The sequence below is a fragment of the Onychostoma macrolepis genome, chromosome 05 (assembly GCF_012432095.1).
Source record: "Onychostoma macrolepis isolate SWU-2019 chromosome 05, ASM1243209v1, whole genome shotgun sequence".
NCBI lineage: Eukaryota > Metazoa > Chordata > Actinopteri > Cypriniformes > Cyprinidae > Onychostoma > Onychostoma macrolepis.
Window position 1 is genome coordinate 17,873,423 of NC_081159.1, and position 24,567 is coordinate 17,897,989.

The window sequence follows — 24,567 nt, forward strand, 5'->3', positions numbered from 1 at the left end:
AAAGTAGCAAAGTCATCAGCTGTAATAGAAGTGGTGGGAGGTGGTGGAGGGGGACAGAGGAGAGAGTTAAATGTTCTGAAGAGATTACGCATGTCTGGAGCGCTGTTGATCTTGTTGTGGAAATGTGAGGATTTGGCAGTGTGGACATCAGCAGAGAAAGATGAGAGCAGAGACTGATACCTACTGAGGTCCGACGGGTTGTTTGATTTGTGCCATTTTCTCTCTGCCGCTCTGAGTTTAGTCCGATGTTCACGAAGAACATCAGATAACCAGGGGTTAGAAGGGGCAGTCCGTGCTGACCTAGAGGAGAGAGGACAAATGTCGTCTAGACAAGAAGTTAAGGTAGAGCATAAAGTTTCAGTAGCTGCGTTTACATCCAGAGATGAGAAATGGGTAGGTGATGGAAGAGAGGAGGATACTACAGAGGAAAGATGGGAAGGAGAAAGGGAGCGCAGGTTTCGTCTAAAAGTAACCGGTAGGGGGGTTGGTGGCACACGGGTAGCAAAATGTAGTGTAAATGTAATGAAGAAATGGTCCGAGATATGTAGCGGTTGTACCAGAATGTTATCTGCAGTACAATTGCGTGTGTAAATTAAATCAAGTTGGTTGCCTGATTTGTGCGTGCTAGTAGTGGTAAGGCGATTGAGATCAAATGAAGCTAGTAGCGAGTGGAAGTCTGTAGCATAAGGCTTGTCTAGGTGAATGTTGAAATCACCAAAGACTAAGAGTGGAATGCCATCCTCCACAAAAGAGGACAACAACCCGTCCAGCTCCTCTAGGAAGGTGGCTAGAATTTGTCCAGGGGGACGGTAGATTACCACAATCTGGAGTTTTATCAGAGCTGATACAGTAATGGCATGACATTCAAATGAGTTGTAATTGCAAAGGGTAGAGTGGGTTGAGTATTTCCAATTTTGTGAAACGAGCAGGCCAGAACCCCCACCCCGACCAACTTGACGCGAAGTATGAGAGAAAGAGAAATTAGTAGAGAGCAGCTGGGGTTGCTGAGTCTTCTGGACGAATCCAGGTCTCAGTCAAGCCCAAGATGCTGAGAGTGGATTTTAAAGAAAAGGCAGAAATGAAGTCAGCTTTGTTGACGGCTGACTGACAATTCCAGAGACCCACAGAGAAAGCCAGAGGTGTAGTGGAAGATGTAGAGATAGGGCGTAGGTTAGCAGTATTACGTTGCTGTCTGCGAGTGATGTTAGAGCGTGGCTGAGAGAGAACCGGAATGTTTTGGAGACACATGATAGAGGTAGAAGGAAAGAGGATAGGAGAGCAGAGTGAGGAAGGAAAAAGATACTTAAGTGTGTAGCTCGGTGTCGTTGCTCGGTTCAAGTCGCACAGGAAAAAGTCGCAGGTCTTTACACTCCTCGGTCTTCACACGAGGAGGCTGAGCACGACGGCTGAACGCTTCCGCAGACGCTTCCGCGTCAGCGCACACACCTCAAACAAATACACAGTCTAGAGTGAAAAAAAGCTGTGGTCGCTTTTAATTAGCACAACCACCAGCCAATCGCAGGGCAATGGCTCAAATCGAAACTAACACTTCGCACTTAAGTGCAGGAAAGGAGTTTAAGCTAAAGGGCAGTTATTATAATGATCAATAAGTGCAATCAAAAATATAAACCACAACGAAAAAGCAGAATAGAAATAGGTAGGAAACGAACTATTCTTTCCTAGCAACAAGGAATTAATTTAAACAACAGAGCTAAGAATGAGTATTAAAACACTTACGCACTGCCGTCTGTCTCTTCTGGTGACTAATCGCCTTCTCCCGGGGTCTAACAGTGCCCGAACAGTTTAAATAGTTTTTACAGTCGCTGTGGTCGCTTTTAATTAGCACAACCACCAGCCAATCGCAGGGCAATTTGAATACAGGGTAAATGATGTTTCAATATTTAATTTAATAATTTATTCATTTGCTTGTCCCTGTTCTGGCGATCCTAGAATGCACTGCATTGCTGTCAGTCTAGAGCATTTCGTTGCCTTGGAATTATAAGGTTCTATCTGCGTTCTGAGTGGTTTTGAGATATTGAGCTTCAAAGTTTTTGCATTCCATATAGCAAAAATGATATGGGGAACAAGTCTCATTCCTGCATGAAAATGACAGAGACATTAAATGTAGTCTAAATGTACAATATCAAAATCCTCTCAGATTTTTAAATGGGGATTTTTGTAACAGGTCAAATGCAGATAGAACCTTCTAATTCTAAAAAGTCATTTTCCGCTTGGAATTATAAGGTTCTATCTTGCAAAACATTAATTGAAGCAACAATTTTCAAGAAATACAAATAGTTGTTTTAAAACATAACTAGTGTTGTAACAATATGTCAACATGTATGAGAAAGGTAAATGTAATGCTTTCTTTATCACATTTATTCCATATTTTAGGACAAATATTTTTTTCTTAGTTAAGTTAGGCACAAAGGGCAATACTAAATATTTTGTTCAGTGTTAATGTTAATTTTAGCTAGGATTATAGTGGGGATTTAAACACATTATTGAGGGAACAGTTAAGGCAGCTAACCTTACTCTAATCAATCTGACCAGGACTTTATTCCACAAAAAGCAGCACAGGGAAAATGGCATTCTCTTTAAATCAGTATGGCTGAGATAACATGCTGACATTTATTGTTGTAATTAAGACCCCATCATTTAAATTGTTGACTATTTGATATTTAAGGCTTAATGTTGTCAAATTTAAGACATTAAGACTTTAAACTGCATGAATATTTCGCCAATCATTACATATTCGGGTCTTTAGCGACCCAGACTTATATCCAGCACGGATGGATCTCTAATAGCTGCAATAGCAAACTCTCCTGATATTTTAAGAACATAAAATAAAATAAAAAATAAAAAAAAGAATAGAATAAGCATACTTCCTTACCTTTTGAAACTTGGAAGGGTTTGATTTGAGCAGATGATTTTACCATCACTGCCATCGTCAGAGCGCATTTCCCCAGTAGGCTATACATTCAGCATCTGGCTCATATTCACGATCTCAATATATTCTCAAAACTATCGTTTTCAGCCTCTTCAAAAACAAAATTTTGATCGCTATTCACCACATCCACCATCAAACGACAGTGACACTTACAGTGAGGAAAATAAGTATTTGAACACCCTGCTATTTTGCAAGTTCTCCCACTTAGAAATCATGGAGGGGTCTGAAATTGTCATCGTAGGTGCATGTCCACTGTGAGAGACATAATCTAAAAAAAAAAATCCAGAAATCACAATGTATGATTTTTTAACTATTTATTTGTATGATACAGCTGCAAATAAGTATTTGAACACCTGTCTATCAGCTAGAATTCTGACCCTCAAAGACCTGTTAGTCTGCCTTTAAAATGTCCACCTCCACTCCATTTATTATCCTAAATTAGATGCACCTGTTTGAGGTCGTTAGCTGCATAAAGACACCTGTCCACCCCATACAATCAGTAAGAATCCAACTACTAACATGGCCAAGACCAAAGAGCTGTCCAAAGACACTAGAGACAAAATTGTACACCTCCACAAGGCTGGAAAGGGCTACGGGAAATTGCCAAGCAGCTTGGTGAAAAAAGGTCCACTGTTGGAGCAATCATTAGAAAATGGAAGAAGCTAAACATGACTGTCAATCTCCCTCGGACTGGGGCTCCATGCAAGATCTCACCTCGTGGGGTCTCAATGATCCTAAGAAAGGTGAGAAATCAGCCCAGAACTACACGGGAGGAGCTGGTCAATGACCTGAAAAGAGCTGGGACCACCGTTTCCAAGGTTACTGTTGGTAATACACTAAGACGTCATGATTTGAAATCATGCATGGCACGGAAGGTTCCCCTGCTTAAACCAGCACATGTCCAGGCCCGACTTAAGTTTGCCAATGACCATTTGGATGATCCAGAGGAGTCATGGGAGAAAGTCATGTGGTCAGATGAGACCAAAATAGAACTTTTGGTCATAATTCCACTAAACGTGTTTGGAGGAAGAAGAATGATGAGTACCATCCCAAGAACACCATCCCTACTGTGAAGCATGGGGTGGTAGCATCATGCTTTGGGGTGTTTTTCTGCACATGGGACAGGGCGACTGCACTGTATTAAGGAGAGGATGACCGGGGCCATGTATTGCGTGATTTTGGGGAACAACCTCCTTCCCTCAGTTAGAGCATTGAAGATGGGTCGAGGCTGGGTCTTCCAACGTGACAATGACCCGAAGCACACAGCCAGGATAACCAAGGAGTGGCTCTGTAAGAAGCATATCAAGGTTCTGGCGTGGCCTAGCCAGTCTCCAGACCTAAACCCAATAGAGAATCTTTGGAGGGAGCTCAAACTCCGTGTTTCTCAGCGACAGGCCAGAAACCTGACTGATCTAGAGAAGATCTGTGTGGAGGAGTGGGCCAAAATCCCTCCTGCAGTGTGTGCAAACCTGGTGAAAAACTACAGGAAACGTTTGATCTCTGTAATTGCAAACAAAGGCTACTGTACCAAATATTAACATTGATTTTCTCAGGTGTTCAAATACTTATTTGCAGCTGTATCATACAAATAAATAGTTAAAAAATCATACATTGTGATTTCTGGATTTTTTTTTTTAGATTGTCTCTCACAGTGGACATGCACCTACGATGACAATTTCAGACCCCTCCATGATTTCTAAGTGGGAGAACTTGCAAAATAGCAGGGTGTTCAAATACTTATTTTCCTCACTGTATATTTCATTATGTACAGTAATTGCTCTGCAGTAAAGCCATTCAAGCCAGTTCAATTTATGCAGATAATTATTTGTTTTATGCATGCGCTAATTATGAGTGAAAAAGTCATTATTATGTTTTAAACAGTGCCACTTTGTGGAATAAAGGTGAATTGCACTTATTGATTATGCAAACACATAATTATTGTTGTTTAATCTTTCCTGGTGTTACGGAGCAGTCCGGCGACATGACAAAGAACGTTGATCCTGATTGGTCCGCTTGCGTGCATTCGAAGTGCTGATTGGCTGATACACAGATAGAACCTTATAGAACCAAGTTAGAGTTCGACTTTGTAGATAGAACCTTTTTGTTTTCTAAATAAAAAGTCCTAGAATGTACAAAACTAAAAAAAAAAACCTCACATAATGTAAATAAGTTGTCACAGAATAAGAATATGTGAATAACTCAATTTTGACAAAAATGTCAGATAGAACCTTATAATTCCAAGGCGACAATTTCAGTACAGTCATTTGTAAGGTTCCAGTTCAGTTATTGTATAGTTTTTTTTTTTTTTTTTTTGTAGCCTTTATCAAGTTATGTTAAAGTAGTTGTCAGTTGCTTTTGGCACTAAACATGGAAGTGAAATAATATTCTTGTTTCCAGATAGTGTTTTGTTTTTCTTGGACCATAGGTATATGTGCTTTGAGGAGAACAGATTGGCCACTTCAGAGCTACCACTATCCTGGGAGAAGTGTCACTGCTTCTAGCAATTTTTGTTTAGCCATATGTTCATCTTTCTAAAGCAGTATGTGGGTTTGTGTACAGTGTACATGATAGGCTTGTAATGGTTGCCTTATATGTTCAAATCTCTGAGCTGTGTGTGTCCCTTTGAGGAGGCGATTAAGTGTATTGCTCATTAACTAGCAGGCATTGATTGTGCAGTGTCCGGCATTCAGAATGCTTCTGCGCTGCTAATTGCATCTGCACAATCACATTGAATTGAAAGATACGACATCTCTCATCACAAGATTACAGGATTTCCTTGTGCACAGAGTCTCACATACTCTTTCAGAATCTGCTTATGTTTGCAATAATGAAGATTGTAATGAAGTTGACTAAGATATGAGAGATGAAGCAAAATATAGATCTTTTTTACACAAGCACTCACTCACACACACACACACACACACACACACACACACACACACACACACACGTCTGGTTTGCTGTCCTTGTGGGGACTCTCCATAGGTGTAATGCTTTTTTTTTACTGTACAGACCGTATATTCTATTACCCTACACCAACCCTACACCTAAACCTACCCCTTACAACTTTCTGCATTTTTAGATTTTCAAAAAACTTTCTGTGTGATTTATTAGCTTGTTTAACTGTGGGGACCTCAATTTAGGTCTCCACCGTGACACGAGTCCCCATGAGTCTGTGTGTATTCAGGTTTAAGTCCCCACCTGAATAGAAAAACAGGTACACACACACATGTTTGTTTTTGTGAAAAGTGGGGACATCCCATAGGCATAATGGTTTTTATACTGTACAAACTGTATGTGCTATTGCCCTACACCAACCCTACACCTAAACCTTGTGCTATTTCAGATTTTCAATAAACTCCATTCTGTGTGATTTATAAGCGTTTTGGAAAGTGGGGACATGTAATGTCCTGAAAAGTCACCTTCTCCTTGTAATACCTATGTCATACCCTTGTCATTATACAAATCTATGTCCTGATTTGTCACAAAAACGCGCACATACACACATACACATACATACACGCACTTCTGTTCTGTATGCTTGCTTGTGCAAGAGTTAAGTACAGTCAGATGAATCTGAAGCAGGATTTGTCTTTGCATTCCATGTTTTCACTACATTCTGTTTAGTTTTTATTTTTTTTTTAAAGGCAAGAGGTCATGTGACCATCCTTTATTGAGAGACATTATTTCCTGAATTCAGTTTCTGCGTAGTAATTCTAATCTCTCTCTGTATTACTGCAGCCATGTAGTTTCTGGATGATCCAGTCATTATGTATCATTGCCTTTTCCTTAAAATGTAACTGCCAGGTGACAAAGAAATTCTAGCAGTCACACTGTGATGTTGGGGAAGTGGATGATTGTGCTTTCCAAGCCACGTGAAGTGTGTGTTTCTGCATCTTCATACAAAAAAAAATGGAGATTGAAACTTTTTCTGACAGAATAAGTGTTCTTGAATAGGTTCTTCGAGCATAGAAGCATCTCAGGAGGTCAGATGGATAAGCTCTCTCCAGATGACGATGTTCTGTTGCTCAGATATTGCTGTTTCATATTTCATAGTTTAAGTATAACCTTTGTCTCTTATGTTTTACCTAGACTATTATTGGCACATTATTACATCATTATTGGCACATTATTATTGTCCTGAGGCTTGAACCTGTGCTCACGTTTGGATGGTGAGAAAGTTGCTGTTATAGGCTAGTGTTTTTTGACCTTTTCATATTCACTGTTACACTAGTTAAGATAAATAATACATTAATCTGTAATGTTTCATAGAACACCCATGGACACAGTTTCCAATCGTAAAGCACACAGAGTGTAACAGCTAACTTCAACTCATTAATTATTTGGCTGTAAAAGGCTTTTTACCTTCATTCAGCATGAGAAGCAAAGGTTTGTCATGAATGAGAATGAGAACAGAGAGTTCAATGTTCTGAAACAAGATGAGATTAATGTTCCATGCGGCATGTCAATGTTTCCATATGAGATGCAAAAAAGCAACACTATGACAGTGTTGTAGTTAACTTTACTTACATTCTCTATATCACACTCAAATTAACATGGCAATATTTCTTGCTCACTTGGTAAAATATTTGGAAATCTCATTGTCGTGAACGGGGCTCATTACCATATAAATGTGTTCCAGGCGCTCTTGTTTCATTCAGAAGACATGTCTGTTACAGGTTCAGGAGCTGTTTGCTTTGCAGATCTTTCAGGATTTTGTTTGAACTTTTTAAAGAGGCGGAGTAAATGGAAAAGCACAGGCCAGTCTTTAAATACATGATCCAAACGGATGGTTCAGGAGAAATCCCTTCACCTCTCATGTCTTCTGATTTTCCAGGTGCTTTTTTTGTTGTCATTCTCATTATTCTCTATTTCTGGTCTTCCTTCCGTCTTGTCAGATATGAGGGGTCCTGCAGGCCACTGGATGTCATGTGGTCACCCGTGTGCTGAACGTGCCGTCTGGAACCCCAAATTCTGTGTTGTCACAGACTGTCAAATGCTGCTGCTGGACAAAGAGGAGGTATTATACACAATGACACAGAAAGAGCTTTTTCTCATGTTTCCCACATGCCCTTACGATTTTTCATAAGTGGTTACAGTTTTCCTTAATTTTTTCTTCAGGTGATCTGATCAAGTGGATAGTGCTAAATATAGGTGTAAAGAGGGTTCAGTTGGGTCATTGAAATTAAATTAGGTTGTTAGAAATGCATGTGATCACACTGCATATGTCATAGTTAAAAATCAGATATATATAGAAATGTGCTGGCATAAACCCAACACAAGCATTGACTGACTAGAGCGGCCGCGATCAGCTCCGGTTCCCGTGTCTGCGCATGTATTGCATGCGTTGAGCCGTGACGCGCCGCAGTCTTGTGCAGAGCGGAGTGAGAGTGAACGCGATGAATGAATGGAAAAATGTGCCAAGACATTCTTGATAAAAATCTGCTGCCATCTACCAGGATGATGAAGATGAAATGAGGGTGGACATTTCAGCGAGACAATGATCCCAAACACAGAGCCAATAGGCCTATTTCTCTCAAATATTGTTCACAAATCTGTCTAAATCTGTGTTAGTGAGCACTTCTCCTTTGTTGAGATGCTCCATCCACCTCACAGGTGTGGCATATCAAGATGCTGATTAGATAGCATGATTATTGCACAGGTGTGCCTTAGGCTGGCCACAATAAAAGGCCACTCTAAAATGTGCAGTTTTATCTCACAGCACAGTGCCACAGATGTCGCAAGTTTTGAGGGAGCGTGCAATTGACCTATCAGTAAGCCCCTCCCCTCGAACGCAGACTAGCCAATGGCAATCAAGTATCAGTTGCACGGGGAGCGGAACTCTGACATCTTTAGGTTTCAGTGCCATAGAGAAACATTGGCAGATCCGAAGCTCGCATCGGTTTTATGGGGTTTATGCTTCAAAAATGGAAAAACGATGTGCCTGGGCTACTCGTAACACTGATTCCAGGTATCCTGAGAGGATGGGCAATATAATTTATTTTCTTACATTTCCTGAATCCAAACAAAATAGAGCAAAATGTCCCTAAGTATTCACCCCAATACAAATGAAGACAAAAACTTTCATTTTCTGGTTGTCATATACTCATTAAGTTACAATTTTCATCTGCTCAAGCAGCACGTTAATGTTATCTTGTGCTTTAGCAAGGTATCTCTGGCTAAAACTAATTAACGTTAAAGTTAGTGAGTCCATGCTAACGTACAGCCTAAATAGAGGACTGGTCTGGCGTCTTGTACAGTGTAGGTCGAAAACACATAAACGAAGGTCTACATTTCAGTGCCTCTCCATATTAAACTGGTTAAATGTACATTAATTTAATCGTACCCTGCGATACATGAACAGTGTTGATCCTGCGTGATGACCGACCGTATGAGACTTCTCCCGCTTGCATCGTGATCTGTACACCTTTGCTTTGAGTTACCCACCGTATTTATTTTTAAATATTTTATAAATCCTTCCATGGAATATTTAATTCCCATTTGGTGGCCTTCTGTGTCCAAAATTGTGCAAAAACATAGTGGGACAAGGTTTTGACCCTGCAGCTGTCATTGTAAGACAGTGAGCAACTCTGTTTGTTTGTCCGAGGGAGCAACAGTATCTAAGAGGGGGGGAGCTTACCGATAGGTCAATTGGCATGCTGACTGCAGGAATGTCCACCAGAGCTGTTGCCCGTGAATTGAATGTTCATTTCTTTACCATAAGCCGTCTCCAAAGGCATTTCAGAGAATTTGGCAGTACATCCAACCGGCCTCACAACCGCAGACCACGTGTAACCACACCAGCCCAGGACCTCCACATCCAGCATCTTCACCTCCAAGATCGTCTGAGACCAGCCACCCGGACAGCTGCTGCAACAATCGGTTTGCATAACCAAAGAATTTCTGCACAAACTGTCAGAAACCGTCTCAGGGAAGCTCATCTGCATGCTCGTTGTCCTCATCGGGGTCTCGATCTGACTGCAGTTCGTCGTCGTAACCGACTTGAGTGGGCAAATGCTCACATTCGATGGCATCTGGCACTTTGGAGAGGTGTTCTCTTCACGGATGAATCCTGGTTTTCACTGTACAGGGCAGATGGCAGACAGCGTGTATGGCGTTGTGTGGGTGAGCGGTTTGCTGATGTCAGCGTTGTGGATCGACTGGCTCATGGTGGCGGTGGGGTTATGGTATGGGCAGGCGTATGTTATGGACAACGAACACAGGTGCATTTTATTGATGGCATTTTGAATGCACAGAGATACCGTGACGAGATCCTGAGGCCCATTGTTGTGCCATTCATCCACGACCATCACCTCATGTTGCAGCATGATAATGCATGGCCCCATGTTGCAAGGATCTGTACACAATTCCTGGGAGCTGAAAACGTCCCAGTTCTTGCATGGCCAGCATACTCACCGGACATGTCACCCATTGAGCATGTTTGGGATGCTCTGGATCGGCGTATACGACAGCGCATTCCAGTCCCTGCCAATATCCAGCAGCTTCGCACAGCCATTGAAGAGGACTGGACCAACATTCCACAGGCCACAATCAACAACCTGATCAACTCTATGCGAAGGTGATGTGTTGCACTGCGTGAGGCAAATGGTGGTCACACCAGATACTGACTAGTTTTCGGACCACCCCAATATAGTAAAACTGCACATTTTAGAGTGGCCTTTTATTGTGGCCAGCCTAAGGCACACCTGTGCAATAATCATGCTGTCTAATCAGCATCTTGATATGCTACACCTGTGAGGTGGATGGAGTATCTTGGCAAAGAAGTGCTCACTAACACAGATTTAGACAGATTTGTGAACAATATTTGAGAGAAATAGGCCTTTTGTGTACGAAAAAGTCTTAGATCTTTGAGTTCAGCTCATGAAAAATGGGGGCACAAACAAAAGTGTTGCGTTTATAATTTTGTTCAGTGTGTGTGTGTATATATATATTAGTGTTGTCAATCGATTAAAAAATTTAATCGCGTTAATCACAGTCGTGGACTGTGATTAATCATGATTAATCACAAATTTAAAATACTAGGATTTACCTGTAAATGTGTTGAAAAAGAAATGCATGACAAACTAGTTTAAGGAAAAAGAACCTTTCACACTTCCGCCAGGTATGAGACATAATCCTTTTTATTCTTTTATCATTATTCTTTTGTTTTTATTCAGCCATTATCAGCCTTTAAACTGGCAATAAAACGTTTAACATTACCAAGCCACATCGCTTCAATCCATACATTTACCCAACTATTATCAAAAGTATTTCTAAATAAATACAACAAAACATTTCTTGCGACCTTACGTGAAGTATTATGACAAAATGCATTATAAAGAAGAATTAGACCTGTTCTGCAGCTGCATTAGAGCTAACATTAGCATCATGCTACTTAAGACAATTTATGAGATTAATAGTACACTTTTCCTCAGAACTCACTTCAAACCACCATCGAGTGTTTGTAATGACTTCCTTTTACGATCACATGTGGAATTTGGTCGTTTACTGTTGTTAAAATATGCTATTTATAGCCTTTTATATCGCTGCACAAATGAGCATTTCAGATGTACACATTCATTCAAGAAAATCACATACAAATATCCTGTCGTAATCGTGTGTTTATTATTTTATATAATCTATAGTGGCAGTTGTCATGTTTATTTCTGCTGTGTAAAAGCCTTAACATGTAACGTTATGCTCTGCTGTAACTCAGGTTGTTTGATGTTAACCGCCTCTGTTCTTAAGTTGCCAGGGATACATTCCAAGTATAATACACATTAGTAAAAGGCTCTATTTTAATTTTTATTTGTCTATGTACACTTTGGGCGGCCTCGGTACATTATAAAAGTAGCCCAAAAAACCGCAACCCACGACTCTATTTTTCCCGCGACTGTATTTTCAAAATAGCCCACTTGTGCCGTTACCCTGGCAACACTGGTGCTGTCCCCTATATATATATATATATATATATATATATGTATATATATATATATATATATAATATATGTGTGTATGTGTATATATGTATATGTGTGTATGCATAGTATATCTTGTTTTTGCTAAGATTTAACTGAAAGGAGTGTGTGTGTATATATATATATATATATATATATATATATTATTATATGAATATATCTTTATATACACTACCATTCAAAATTTGGGATCAGTAAGATTTTTAAAAAATAAAATAATACTCTTATTTAGCATTAAATTCAAAAATCTAAAGTGACAGTAAAGATATTTATGTTTCAATATATTTCTATTTTAAATGATTGCTGTTATTTTGAACTTTCTATTTAAAGAATCTGGAAAAAAATAAATAAGCAGCACAACTGTTTTCAACATTGATCATAATATTGAATCTTCATTGATCACAAAATCAGCATATTATACTGATTTCTGAAAGATCATTTGACACAGTGACTGGAGTAATGGCTTTTCCATCACAGGAATAAATTACACGTTCACTTTGCTTTTTTTGCACAGTAACAAATACTAAAAAGAAAAACCAGACATCTAGTGTTAAGAAAAAAAGAAGGGAAGAGGCAGAAGGGCAAAGTATTTTGTGCTGGTTGTGACTGAACTAGTCCGAGCACATGAGAGCGAGTAGCGTGTTAGCTTTGTGTAGTTTGTCATTGTGACATGTGCAGAAGTGCGGTACATCAGCAGGCTCCTGGAGCTCACTTTTCGGCCTGGCAGTCAAGACACACGGCATTCCACAGGGACAATCAATAGATGGCTCACACTTGCAAAGAATATATGCTGTGTACTGTGGTCGATAAAGAATTTTCCGCTCGTCCATAGCTCATGCTGTATGTCGAATCCTCTGTTATCAGCCAGAGAGCACCGCTGTAATAAATCTCCACTCCTCTATTACTGGCCAGGCAGAGCAGTGGTGAATGATTCTCTGCTTGAGGTGGAGCAAAAGACAGATTCTCTCCTGGCAATACCAGATCTTTAATGCTTAAAGAAATTTGTTTATGTACTTACTGTACTTATAGAATAATTTTTTTCCCCATCCATTTACCGGTATTTATAAAATCGTCCTGGATGTTGCTGCATGAGCCCAACTAACGTACACTTGCCTAGAGCTTTATTTTTTATTACTATGCATGTTAGCCAAAAGTAGCATGATAAAAGGTGCCTTTGATAAGTAAAGTAAATGAAGTAATAAACAGTGTTGTCTTTATCCACAAATAAAAAAAAATTGCTCTTGTGCTGGAAATGTATGTGTTCAGACAGCAATTTTATTCATATAAAGTACAATGTTGTCTTTTAATTCAATTTACTCTATGAGGGGAAGAAGTAACTCAGCTTTTTATACAAGTTTTTATACAAGAGGTCAACATATGATGTAGGTAAATATTTAGGTATTGTGTGTGTACTTAACCATTATTTGGGAGCAAATTTGTAGACATAGCTAAATCTGACAATCTCCTTTTGGGAGTGTTCTCATTTGTAATTTTTTAATTGTAAAAATGCAGAAAGTTTTCTATTAGGGTTTGGGTTAGGGTAATAGTATTTATACTGTAACTAGTTGTGTATTACAATAATAGAAGCTTGTGCAATGCTCCCATATAGCTGTGAGGTATCTGGAGTTTAACTGTATGAAATATGCATGCCACAATGTTTTTTATTGTAAAAACCTAGTTTTTATGCTTTCTTGGCACAAAGTTTTCTTTAGTTTTCTCGTTATTTATTTGGTAACACTTTAAGGACCAATTCTCACTATTAACTAGTTGCTTTATTAGAATGCATATTACTAGCATATTACTTACAAATATTATTATATTATTATTACTTATATTATTACATATTATTACTTATAATTACTTACAAAGCACACATTATTCTGATCATATTTTAGATCCCTTAATCCTACCCTATACCTAAACTTAACAGCTACCTTAAACTATTAAGCAGCAGCAAAATAGGAGTTTATTGAAGCAAAAGTGTGTGTGTGTTTCCTTTTTTTTTTTTTTTTTTTTTATTAACTGTTTTTGGCTTTTGTATGACTTTTTCCACCTCCAAAATATCATCATTTTTGCTAATCCCTTTAGCACTGTATGTTGTTTCATTTAATTGAGATCACTCTCCCAAGTAAGAAAAGAATCAGCTTACAGGCAAGTGCTAATATGAAAAGTAATAATATGAATCAAATTTTACTCCACATTGACTTCAGACCTAAAATATTTTTAGTATTTGGCAAATACCATGGTTATGAAACTAATATGTCAGTGCCATTAAATTGATTTGGACTGTCAGTAAACCAGATTGCTGTGGCTGAAATTGAATGTGGACTGTTTCTTTAGGGCAAATTCACAGTTGGTAATAACAACAAAAGCACAGTAGCACAGTCTCAAGAGAATGCACGTTCTGAGAGTTTGGTTATAACACCATGAGGGCTGAATGTGTGCTGGAAACATGATTCTGGGAAGGAACGCAAGGTCATTTTGGCAGTCAGAGCTGCCCAGATCTGACGCTGAATTCCCCAGAGTTAAGTTGCTCTCTCTTCCTCTTTCTCCTTCTGTATTCCTCTCAGTAGAACTTTTTGCCATACCAACCAATAGTGAGTAAATTAAGAAAAATTAGACTGGACCAAAAAATAGACCATAAATATTTCTTGCTATCCATAAAAAAGATTAAGCTTTTAGCTATTTTATTTAGCTATATGAAATAGCATAGCCATATTCAATAAGTAATATAAGTCGCTAGAAACCCTTTAATATATTCACACTCTGTCCATCTGTTTGCTTGTTTTATTGAATTCTTTGTCTTGCTGCCTCTGATTTTCTGACTTAAATCTGTTCAATTCAGATGGAATATATTAATAATGAGATGAGAGGCAGGCAAATATGTGCTCAGTTGTGTCTTTCTTTCTCTTTCCTGTGTTCCGCTGTCAGGTACACCCTCTGCTCCTGCAGGAGAGGAGGCCTGACACCTGCAAATCCAGACTGCTGCGTCGCACCATCAGTGTTCCTGTGGAGGCGCAGTTCCCGGAATTCCAGTGTCATCTGTCAGTGGACAGCAGTGAGTATGCTACTGTTACTCCACATGTTTACAACACAGCCAGGGTCTCTCGTGGTCATAGAAAACCTGGGAATATAAGGGGATTTAAAGCTTTTATTATAGTTTTGTAGTTATTTTCGACTCTTAAAGTAAACTCTTTGTGCATGAAAAAAAGTTTATAAAGTCTTAGTCAAAATGTGTTTTCTCCAAAATATCCTATAATATAAAACCACCATTACTTTGTATCATTTTATTTTATTTTATTTTATATTTTAAATATGAAGTATCGGTCAATTGTTTTGACACTTTTTTTGTCACAAACTTTTGATACATATTTGCAGACAAACACATTTGTCGTGATTAATAAAGAGAGCAAATATATATGTACTCAGACCATGCTTGTGACTAAAACGTTTTTATTTCTTTGAAAAAATAGTTATTTATGCGAAAAAATAGTTATTTATGCTACCTTATACTATTTATGCCATGTCATTTTCATTGAGGCCAGCAGGGGAGGATGTTGGCTGCAATATTCTTTTCTTCTGTCAAAGGATGTTTCTTCCAGTGCTTCGTTCTTATAGTTTGGACTAACTTTTATACTAATTGTGTTTTATTTTGTTTACATTTATACCGGTTATCTATGTTGTGTGCATACTTTATTTGGCTGATATTGTTTTGTGCTATTTTACTGGCCTACTAATGCATCTATGTTTTCCAATGAACATACAATTTTCTTTTGAAGAGGAACACATAATGTTGAAACTAGAAATGTATCTTATTTCCCTCTATCAAAACAGTTGCATACAATATACCTGTCCGAGTGCCATAAATATTGTTTTTCCAAAGTTTGTGTGCATGTAATTCAAGAAGTATTAAAGTTATCTTAATACTTTTAGATTCTGTTTCCTAATAACTTTATGAATCTTCATTTTCAAGGCCCTATATAGTTCAGTGCCAGAGATATGGGGATCTCAATGTTGCTCCATGTCCATATTTTTGAATATTACCCATTTTCAGTGGTTGAAAAACCAAATGTTGATCCCTTTGCATGCAGCTGATACTTATTGAATGGGAATGACTGAAGAATAAATGATATTGAAACTAGAATTGCAGCTTGTTTCTAGTTTCTACATTATTTGTTATTTACATTCCTCTTTAAAAGAAATAAAAGTATCATCTGTACGCAAAGTGACCCACATTTGGTTTTTGACCACTGAGAATGTGTACAGTTTAACAAATTACTCCTGGATCCATATTGAGGAAGTTTCTGAAATTTGGTTGGTTTAATATGGAATGTCCCAGAAAAAATTTCAAGAACTGGAATTAAAAGCATCTGTTTCCTGTTTCCAGTAGTGATCAGGTTTGTTTTCAGTAGTGAATAATGACAAGCCTGATCTAGGATCATTGGTGATTTAATGTAATATTCTGGGTTAAATACTATTTAAACATTTCTGACATGGTCTTGGGTACCTGAAAGTCTGTGGTTCTACCAACATATTTTTGGTGATAGTGTGAGTTAGATAGACTGACTGTTTAGAAATGCTCTTAACTCTGCCTTAATGCAGAATGTAGGTTATACAGTGTATGTGAACAGGTTTGACTAAACGTGAGGTCCAAAATGTCCTCACATTTCTAATATAGTGAAACCTATATTACATTGAAGTCAGACCTCACTATGCATGCAAATTGACTAAATCATGTTTCTATTTAGATCTAGTGTTTTGTGAGGGTTACATTTAGAGGTAGGGGGTCAGGCCAGGTGGAAGTTTATTAGGTGTCCTTATTAAAGGTGACATATCATGAAAATCTGACTTTTTCCATGTTTAAGTGCTATAATCAGGTCCCCGGTGCATCTACTAACCCAGAAAACGTGAAAAAGAACAACCCAGTAATTTAATAAGTTTTAATATGGTTTAAAACTCATGATTTCAGTGCGATAGACATGATAATCAAAACCAAACAGATGTTTTTAGGGGAGTATCTGAGGTACGAGCTGTAAAGTCGAAACCCTATTCTGGAAAAGGGGACAGGGAGCTGCAGTTTATTTGCATTTAAAAAGACATCATCATTTTCAAAATAATATAATAAATGATCTGTGGGGTATTTGGGGCTGAAACTTCACAGACACATTCTGGGGACATCTGAGAATTATATTACATATAGTAAAAAGGGGCATAATAGGTCTCTTTAAATATAGTGAACCAAATGTGTGTGTATGCTTATGTAAGTTTCCAGATTGATGTGTATAGGTGTATAACTGTGCTGGACATACAAATTGTTTTTAAATGCATTATTAAGACAACAACACAACTGAATTTAGCTAGTGCCTGTTATGAGGCAATACTACTCATTTGATTCACTCTCTGATTTCATCACATGATAAATAAATGTAAGTTTTAAACCTTGAAAACCAGTCTTTTAAAGGCTCACAAACACATGCAGTAGGGTTGATACAATATCATGGTTTTGCTCATTTTTGGGTACCTGATACGCTGCTATTCTAAAGTTCACTGCTATGCGGCAGTGTTACCCAAACTGAAGTGAAACCGGCAAATGTGACAACAGAGGAACAAGCTGGGTCAAACAGATAAATCTCACTCTACATGATAATTGTGCTGATGATATAATCTTGATATAATGTTAATGTTAACATTAACTGAAAATGCTGGAGTTTGTTTAGTATCGCTTCTGTTTTACTGAGTACAGGAGAGTACTGAGAAGAAGTATTTATTTTAAACGAGCAACACATTTGTTACTGCACAGTTTCATGCATGCAGTGCTCTGTTTTTAATTCGGATATCTTTTGAGGCTGCTTAATTGTCACCTATGGTATTGATTTAGTACAACGCTGAGGTAGTAGATTCTGGTACGGTACCGAAGCCAAAATTGTGCTGAGCCTAAAATACAGCTAACAATAAGGCAAATGAAAATTCCACTGCACATCCTCAAAGTCTTCAATATTCTGATTCTGTTCTGCTTTTAATTACTCTGCCGTATTTTTGTTCTGCTTGACAGAGACATTTAGATTTAATGAGTCTTTTTAACTTCGTCAACATTTTTGCTTCCTCAAACTCAAAGACCTGCATCTAAATATTGTCCTTTTTTTGTTCTTTATTTATTTTATCCACATTTAATTATACGTTATTGGGACCATACAGGATATATATAAAATCTCAATATAATGTATAGTTTTAAATATTGTTGTAAGTCTAAATCGGAAAATATAGTTAATTATTAACTATAGATATATACCGGTAGTTAATTATAAACTCAGTATAGTTATGTTTGCATATTGAGTTACATTGTATATTCAGGATATGTTAATATATATTCAGGTTTATAATTTTATATCCAGTATACTACAGTATACTCAAATTCATAACAAATAGCATATTCAATGGTCATTGGACAGGTTTATAACCGTATTTTCAGAATTGCTTTGAAAGTGTTTCTTGTTTGCCCACACCCCATACTGAATAACTGATAGAAGATAAAATAGTAACTGAAGTAAATCTCTATCTTCCTTTGAGAACCGGAGCACCTTCTGTTTGATGTTTCGAACCAGAGGATAAGAGCAGGAACAACCCCACTACCTTGATCCATAAACATCAAAACTTTGTAATGGGGGGGGGGTTGAACAGCAGAAAACATGTATTGTGCCTCAGTACTGCAAATTAAAAGCTTAAATAATCAAATCAATAATGTACTCATCAGAGATCCATTTTAACATATTTCTCAAATACTTAATAATAGTATTGTTGACTTCTGTGTATTCTGTTCTCTGTTGGCTAACCCAGCTTCTGCACATCACTGTAGTGCTGAATGCTGGGTACTGACATGTCAAAATGCCTTCAAATCACCCTTAGTGCATGTAGCTCACAGACAAACATCAAAGTGAGACATAGATCGTAAGCCGTTGTCCTATTACTCAATCATGTTTATCAAGGATCCATAGCAAGACTGATGGTATGCTGGTAGTTCATTATCACTCATACACACTAATGTACTAGTGTGCAGTTTGGTACTTTATAGTATATGTCATGGAGAATTTCAGAGTGAAATGTGAATGTGAGCATATGCATGATTGTGGTTACCTTTAACAATATAGTGTTTGTTACTTGACTCAACTTCATTAGTGGCATAATATTTCCATAAATATTGGCCGTTTTATTTGTCCTTCTGCAAAGAGACTGAAGACAGAGTGAGTAAAATCTGCAAAAGTCTTGTCGCTGATACTGTGTCTTTAAGAAGCATGTGAGAAGTAGGAGCTAAAGAGAGACCGCAATTTACAGGAATAGTCAATCTGCATGCGCGCCACATGCGTCCATTCTGGCTCTGTTTTTCTCTGTCTGTCTCTCTCTGGAGCAGTAGACAAACACAGAACAGTTGGAGCACAGAGCAGTTCTCTACGCATAGGGTGAAAGGAGAACCTCTCTCTCTCTCTCTCTCGCCTCTTTTCCTTTCTCCTCCCATCTGTCTCCTTTCAGCACTGTTTTTCAGTTGTTGGACAGCAGTTCAGCACTCTGTGAAGCTATGGAGTCTGAGACGAGCCCTGAGTCGGAGGGTCAGTCCGGTAAGTGCTTGTGGAGGAAGGATGCTCTCGGCCCTTGCCTCAATATTGGTGAACTGGAGATGGATTGCTGGCATAGTGTTTAAAATGCTTTAAGAGTACACGCATGAGTTTGTTGAAAACTATAGTCTCAGCCTCAGACGGCATGCCTACGGACCACCCGCAGTCCATTCTCTTAACGCCTGATGCATATTGTACAGAAACTAGAAAACACTTGCAAATAATCACTGAATGTGCCAAAGTTCACAATATTAGTGGCTTCACAATCTTTGAAACTGTGGCAAAGAGTTTTGCAGAGTTGTGTTTAAAGCATTTCGTAGCATGTAAATGAGATATCCTTTAGCAGAACTGTATGTTTTGCTGTGTTTCTGAGTTTATGTGAAATAATGCTTTTGGTCAGAAATTCTAGTTATTTTTAGCTTTTTTGTGCTGCCATTCTCTCTCTGTCTTTGTCTCTATCTTTTTTATTTATCTGTGTCTGTCTGGCTGCCTGTTCTTTTTTTCTGTCTATTATTGTTGTATAATACATTTTAGGTAAACCCAGTGTTAAATGGGTTTGTTTTTATATATATATATATATACTGGTTGATGACTTTACATGTCTATCAGCTAGTCTATTCCTGTCTAAGTGGGTGCTTTCTGACCAAAATAAGCTGCAATGTGAAGACTTAACAAAAGTCTCCCTATGATTACACTTAAGAACCACATGGATTTCTGTCTAGTGAATCCAAAGATTTACTACAAAAGGTGTAGTTCAAACAGGTAGTGTAATACTGTTATTTTACTATTTTACTTTTTGTCTTTTTATCTCTGTCCATCTCTACTATATAGGCACTTATATTTTCTGATTTGACTATTGTATTTCTTGAAGGAGTGTGTGTGACTTGTGGGTTGTGGGTGACTGGAGTGTGCTGTGCAGACTTGATTATGTTAGAGGGAGTTTCACATTTTAAAGGAATTGTGTTTCTCTAAATTGTGTGTCTCTTGTGGCTTTAGTTTGAGAGGGGGAGAGAGTAGATGTATCTGTGTGTGTGGGAGAGAGACAGAGAGAAAGTGTGAGTGAGCAGTACGGGACAGGAGGTTGACTTATATACACAAATCTTTCTTTCTTTCTTTCGCCTCTCCTTCACTTTTTCCCTTTTCTTTTCCGCTTGCATATTTCAATCTCCCCTGTCAGAGTGCTCTTAAAAACCTAATGATTAAATTATTATTTGACTATTTTTTCCATTGTCTGTATGCACAGAGATTACGGTGCAGGTCTAGGGAAGAAGCTCTGGAAGAATGCGGTTAGCTGAATGAGCCAACTGCTAAAGTATTTCAGGGAAACAGGGCATTCAGGGTCCAACTGGGTCGATATGCTGGACAGAGAGAGATGGAGAGCTTGCAAAGAAAGCTAGCAAGAAAGAAAATGTAAGTCTTGCCAAGGGAACCCAAATCCATGACATAGTAGTTGAGTCCAACATCTGTCTTAAACGCAGGCCAAACCTCAAAATATCCCAGAATAGCCCTAAATAACACAGTACAACCGTCCTGCCCCGGCAGAGTAGGTGCCCTCCCATATATGTAAAAATGTATCACCATGCGATTCAAGGTAGTTAAACCCTTATACCAAGAACAATTCATAGACGGGACTCTTGATGTACCCATAATCAGTTAGTGTTTCTTTTGAATATGCAATTTAACAGCCGAATGAAGGAATTAAAAGCTTCAGGATCCAATGAATCATTTTACATCATAATGGGATGAGAGATGCACTTATCCTTAAAGATAAATCCATTTATGTCAGTGGAGCAAAAACACCTCTGAATGTTCATATCTGTGTATCTAAACCAATTACAGGAGTTGAAGAAAGAAAACATTTTATGAAAACAGGACTGGACCCTTTCTTGGCATTTGGTGTATCTTGTGTCATCTGCTGTAGTGATGAAGTGGAGGACTATCTCCAATGAAGCGAGCATTCAGATGAGAGGAGTAATTAAAGATAAGAGAGAGCAAGCAACCAGGGCAGTGAAAAGGATAGACATCATTTGGATACTTCTCTCCCCTGCTACTCCATGGAATCTCATCTTCTTTCCATTATTATTTCGAGTTGGGATGCACGATATTGGATTTTTGCCGATATCCGATATGCCAATATTTTTCAACTCTTTTTGGCCGATTGCCAATATATTTCCTTTTGTTTGGAAACAACACCATGAAAAATGCAGCAGTAACCCTAAATTACTGTTTTACTCTATCACACACCAAATGTGTCATTCTGTACGTGCATTCTCAGTTTAAATGCAGCGATCCAAAACAGTGAATCCAATCACCATTCAGGCAAAACGTTTTTCAAAAACTTTTTCAAAAATGAGTCACACTGCTGATGTGATCTAATCACTAGCATATCCTGAGCACATGTGAGTTAACCTATTCCTTTTATCGGCAAGACATTTCGGCATACATTTTCATATCGGGCTGATGCCGATATGTACATTCAATGCCATTATCGACCGATTCCGATATCGGTCCGATAATATTGTGCATCCCTAATTACAAGTGTATGTCAGCAGGAATTGTAGGTGGGGGGAGTGAATAACCAGCGCTCTCTCCACCCTCCATACCATGACTGAGGTGCCCTTGAGCAAGGCACCGAACCCCCAACTGCGCCCCGGGCACCGCAGCATAAATGGCTGCCCACTGCTCCGGGTGCATGTTCACTTTGGATGGGTTAAATGCAGAGCACGAATTCCGAGTATGGGTCACCATACTTGGCCGTATTTCACTTCACTTCACTAAACCAACCTTGCCTTGAATTGCATACGCTACTATACGGATCCATTCAGAATCACTAAATCCTTGCATACTCGCTTATTAGGCCAGCAGCCATCATAAAAAACATTTGCAGGACATGCATTTTGATGACTACACGATTGTATTGAAAAATTATGACGTTTGTTTATACCAGCGGTTGGCAACCTACGGCACACGTGTCGACAGTGGCACGCAGAGGGACAATCGCTGGCACGCGAGCAATTGGGAAAACTGCATATTGATGTACATTTTGATTTAATAGCTTCTCATAGTTACACAGCCTGTTGGGAGCTATAAATACTATTAAAGTGTGAGAATTAGCTTGCGCTAGTCTACGGATGCGCGCGCGACTGCTGAACATATCAAAATGACTGAGATAGCCAATCAAATCAAAGTAGGCAGGGTTTACTGTTCACAGACGCTGAGCGAAAAGCATTAGTTTAACGTTGAAAGGTAAGATGAAGCTGCAAATCATTTAATATTTGTCAACTGTTTTATGAAATGTTAAATGACCGACAGCTATATCCAGCGACGCAAACTACTCAAATTTTTTTTTCTCAAATATGGCCATTTTGAGAGAGAGAGAGAGAGAGAGAGAGAGGTGTGAATTGTCTGCATCTGTGTCTCTGTACAAACAATGAAGCTGAGTTTAGTTACTTAAAAAACTACGGTCACACTGTATATCTGTTATTCAAGAAACTTTTGAAAAGTTTAAAAAACAATTTATGAAAAAAATCGTACTATATGCATGAAAATCAAATATAGGGTTTGTTTGTTTGTTTTATCGTATCATTTAAAAATGTTTATGCACTGTATAAATACAGAATGCATTTAAAAAGAGAGGGTGGCATTGGCACAGTGGTTAACCAGAAAAATTAAAAATGGCACGTCGTGCCGAAAAGGTTGCCGACCCCTGGTTTATACGGTTTGTTTACGCATCAGTAATAACGGACTTGTGCGTGCCTAGTGTATGACTCCTTTATGTCACTGTAATCACTTTTATTTTGATTGCAGTCATCATCTGTCAAAACTTTACTAGTGTGACACTGGTTTGTTTTATCCAACCAAGCGATAGGTTTGCATATCATATGCTCATGAAGTGGTTAGCTGCCTAAATATTTTTTTTGTGGAAAACATGATGCCTTTTTTTCAGGATTTTTTGATTAAGTTTAAAAGAAAAGCATTAATTTGCCATACAAATCTTTTGATTTCATTATAAATGTATTTATCTTTACTTTGTAAAAAAAAAAAAAAAGGTTTAATGTTTAAATGCATGTAATATATTAAAACCTTGCTTGGGCTAAGAAATAGCAGGCCTTATACAATCTGATGTAACGGCCTAGCTAATTGAAAAAGGAAGATTTTGCAATTAGCAATCTCCTGACTCCCCAAATCTCAGTAGTTCATCTTGATTTACAGTACCTGGTTGTGTCTCCTACAGATACAGTATTGACTTAGCATTATTGTTTGTGTTGCATGTATTTGCGTGAGAATTTTACTATGTAATAGTCCTTATCAAAGCCAGGTTCTTGGTTCATATTTTGTTGTGTTCAGCAGGCAAAACTTCTGAAATAAAGAAGTCTTGGCCCTACAGTGACTGTCAGGAAGTTGCAGAGCAAGTGCCATACTGAAATTCCTTGTGTAGGACTGTAATTAAACAATTAGATCTAATTAGCTACTCTATGCAAAATCAGCTCAGGGAGTATTTGGGCTCAATGCCGAGAATGTATGGATCAGTTCTAGACACCAAGAAATCACTAAATGATGGCAGTTTACTTTTCTTTGCTGATGCATTTCCTATTGAAAACAGAAGGTTTAAGCTCATGACATTTGGTTCATGGCTATGCCATGATTCAAAATTTTCTACTTTCTAGTCAACTGTAGGTGTTATTAGTGGGAGGGACATTCTGTAGAAGGCATTTGATTGGATGAACACCTGTGTAGTGCAGGATGAGTCCACAATATTTCACGTCTGTTTTCCTGGAAGACTAAGACACATTTTATAAATGGAAATATTTTCTCTGCTACACTTCTGTGCTAAAAGCAGCAAAACTCCAACCTCATGGGGTCTTTAAATCGTTTTGGGGTGAGAGTAGAGAGAGAAAGTCATTTCTTATGAGGTAGAACACAGAATCCCTGGCCCTCATTGAGATGGAAATAGGTCTGGATGTTTGTCGTCCTACTTCACTCTTCCTTTTCTTTGAGCAGAGTAGAGAAGAAGAGAGAGCAAGTGGAGCAG

The 24,567-nt window shown here is 38.3% G+C and overlaps 1 protein-coding gene across 3 annotated transcripts in view; it reads left to right on the plus strand.

The window, feature by feature from the left end:
• The window catches only part of dab2ipb (DAB2 interacting protein b), a 159,630-nt gene that overhangs the window by 23,001 nt on the left and 112,062 nt on the right, over nucleotides 1-24,567 (plus strand). For 2 of the 3 annotated variants that reach the window (XM_058777508.1, XM_058777509.1), the window contains 2 exons: nucleotides 7,849-7,970; nucleotides 14,860-14,986. In XM_058777508.1, the coding sequence (XP_058633491.1) occupies nucleotides 7,849-7,970; nucleotides 14,860-14,986 (249 nt within the window). Of the gene's footprint in view, nucleotides 1-7,848; nucleotides 7,971-14,859; nucleotides 14,987-24,567 lie in introns of those variants that run through there. The other variant, XM_058777510.1, reaches the window with a different exon arrangement.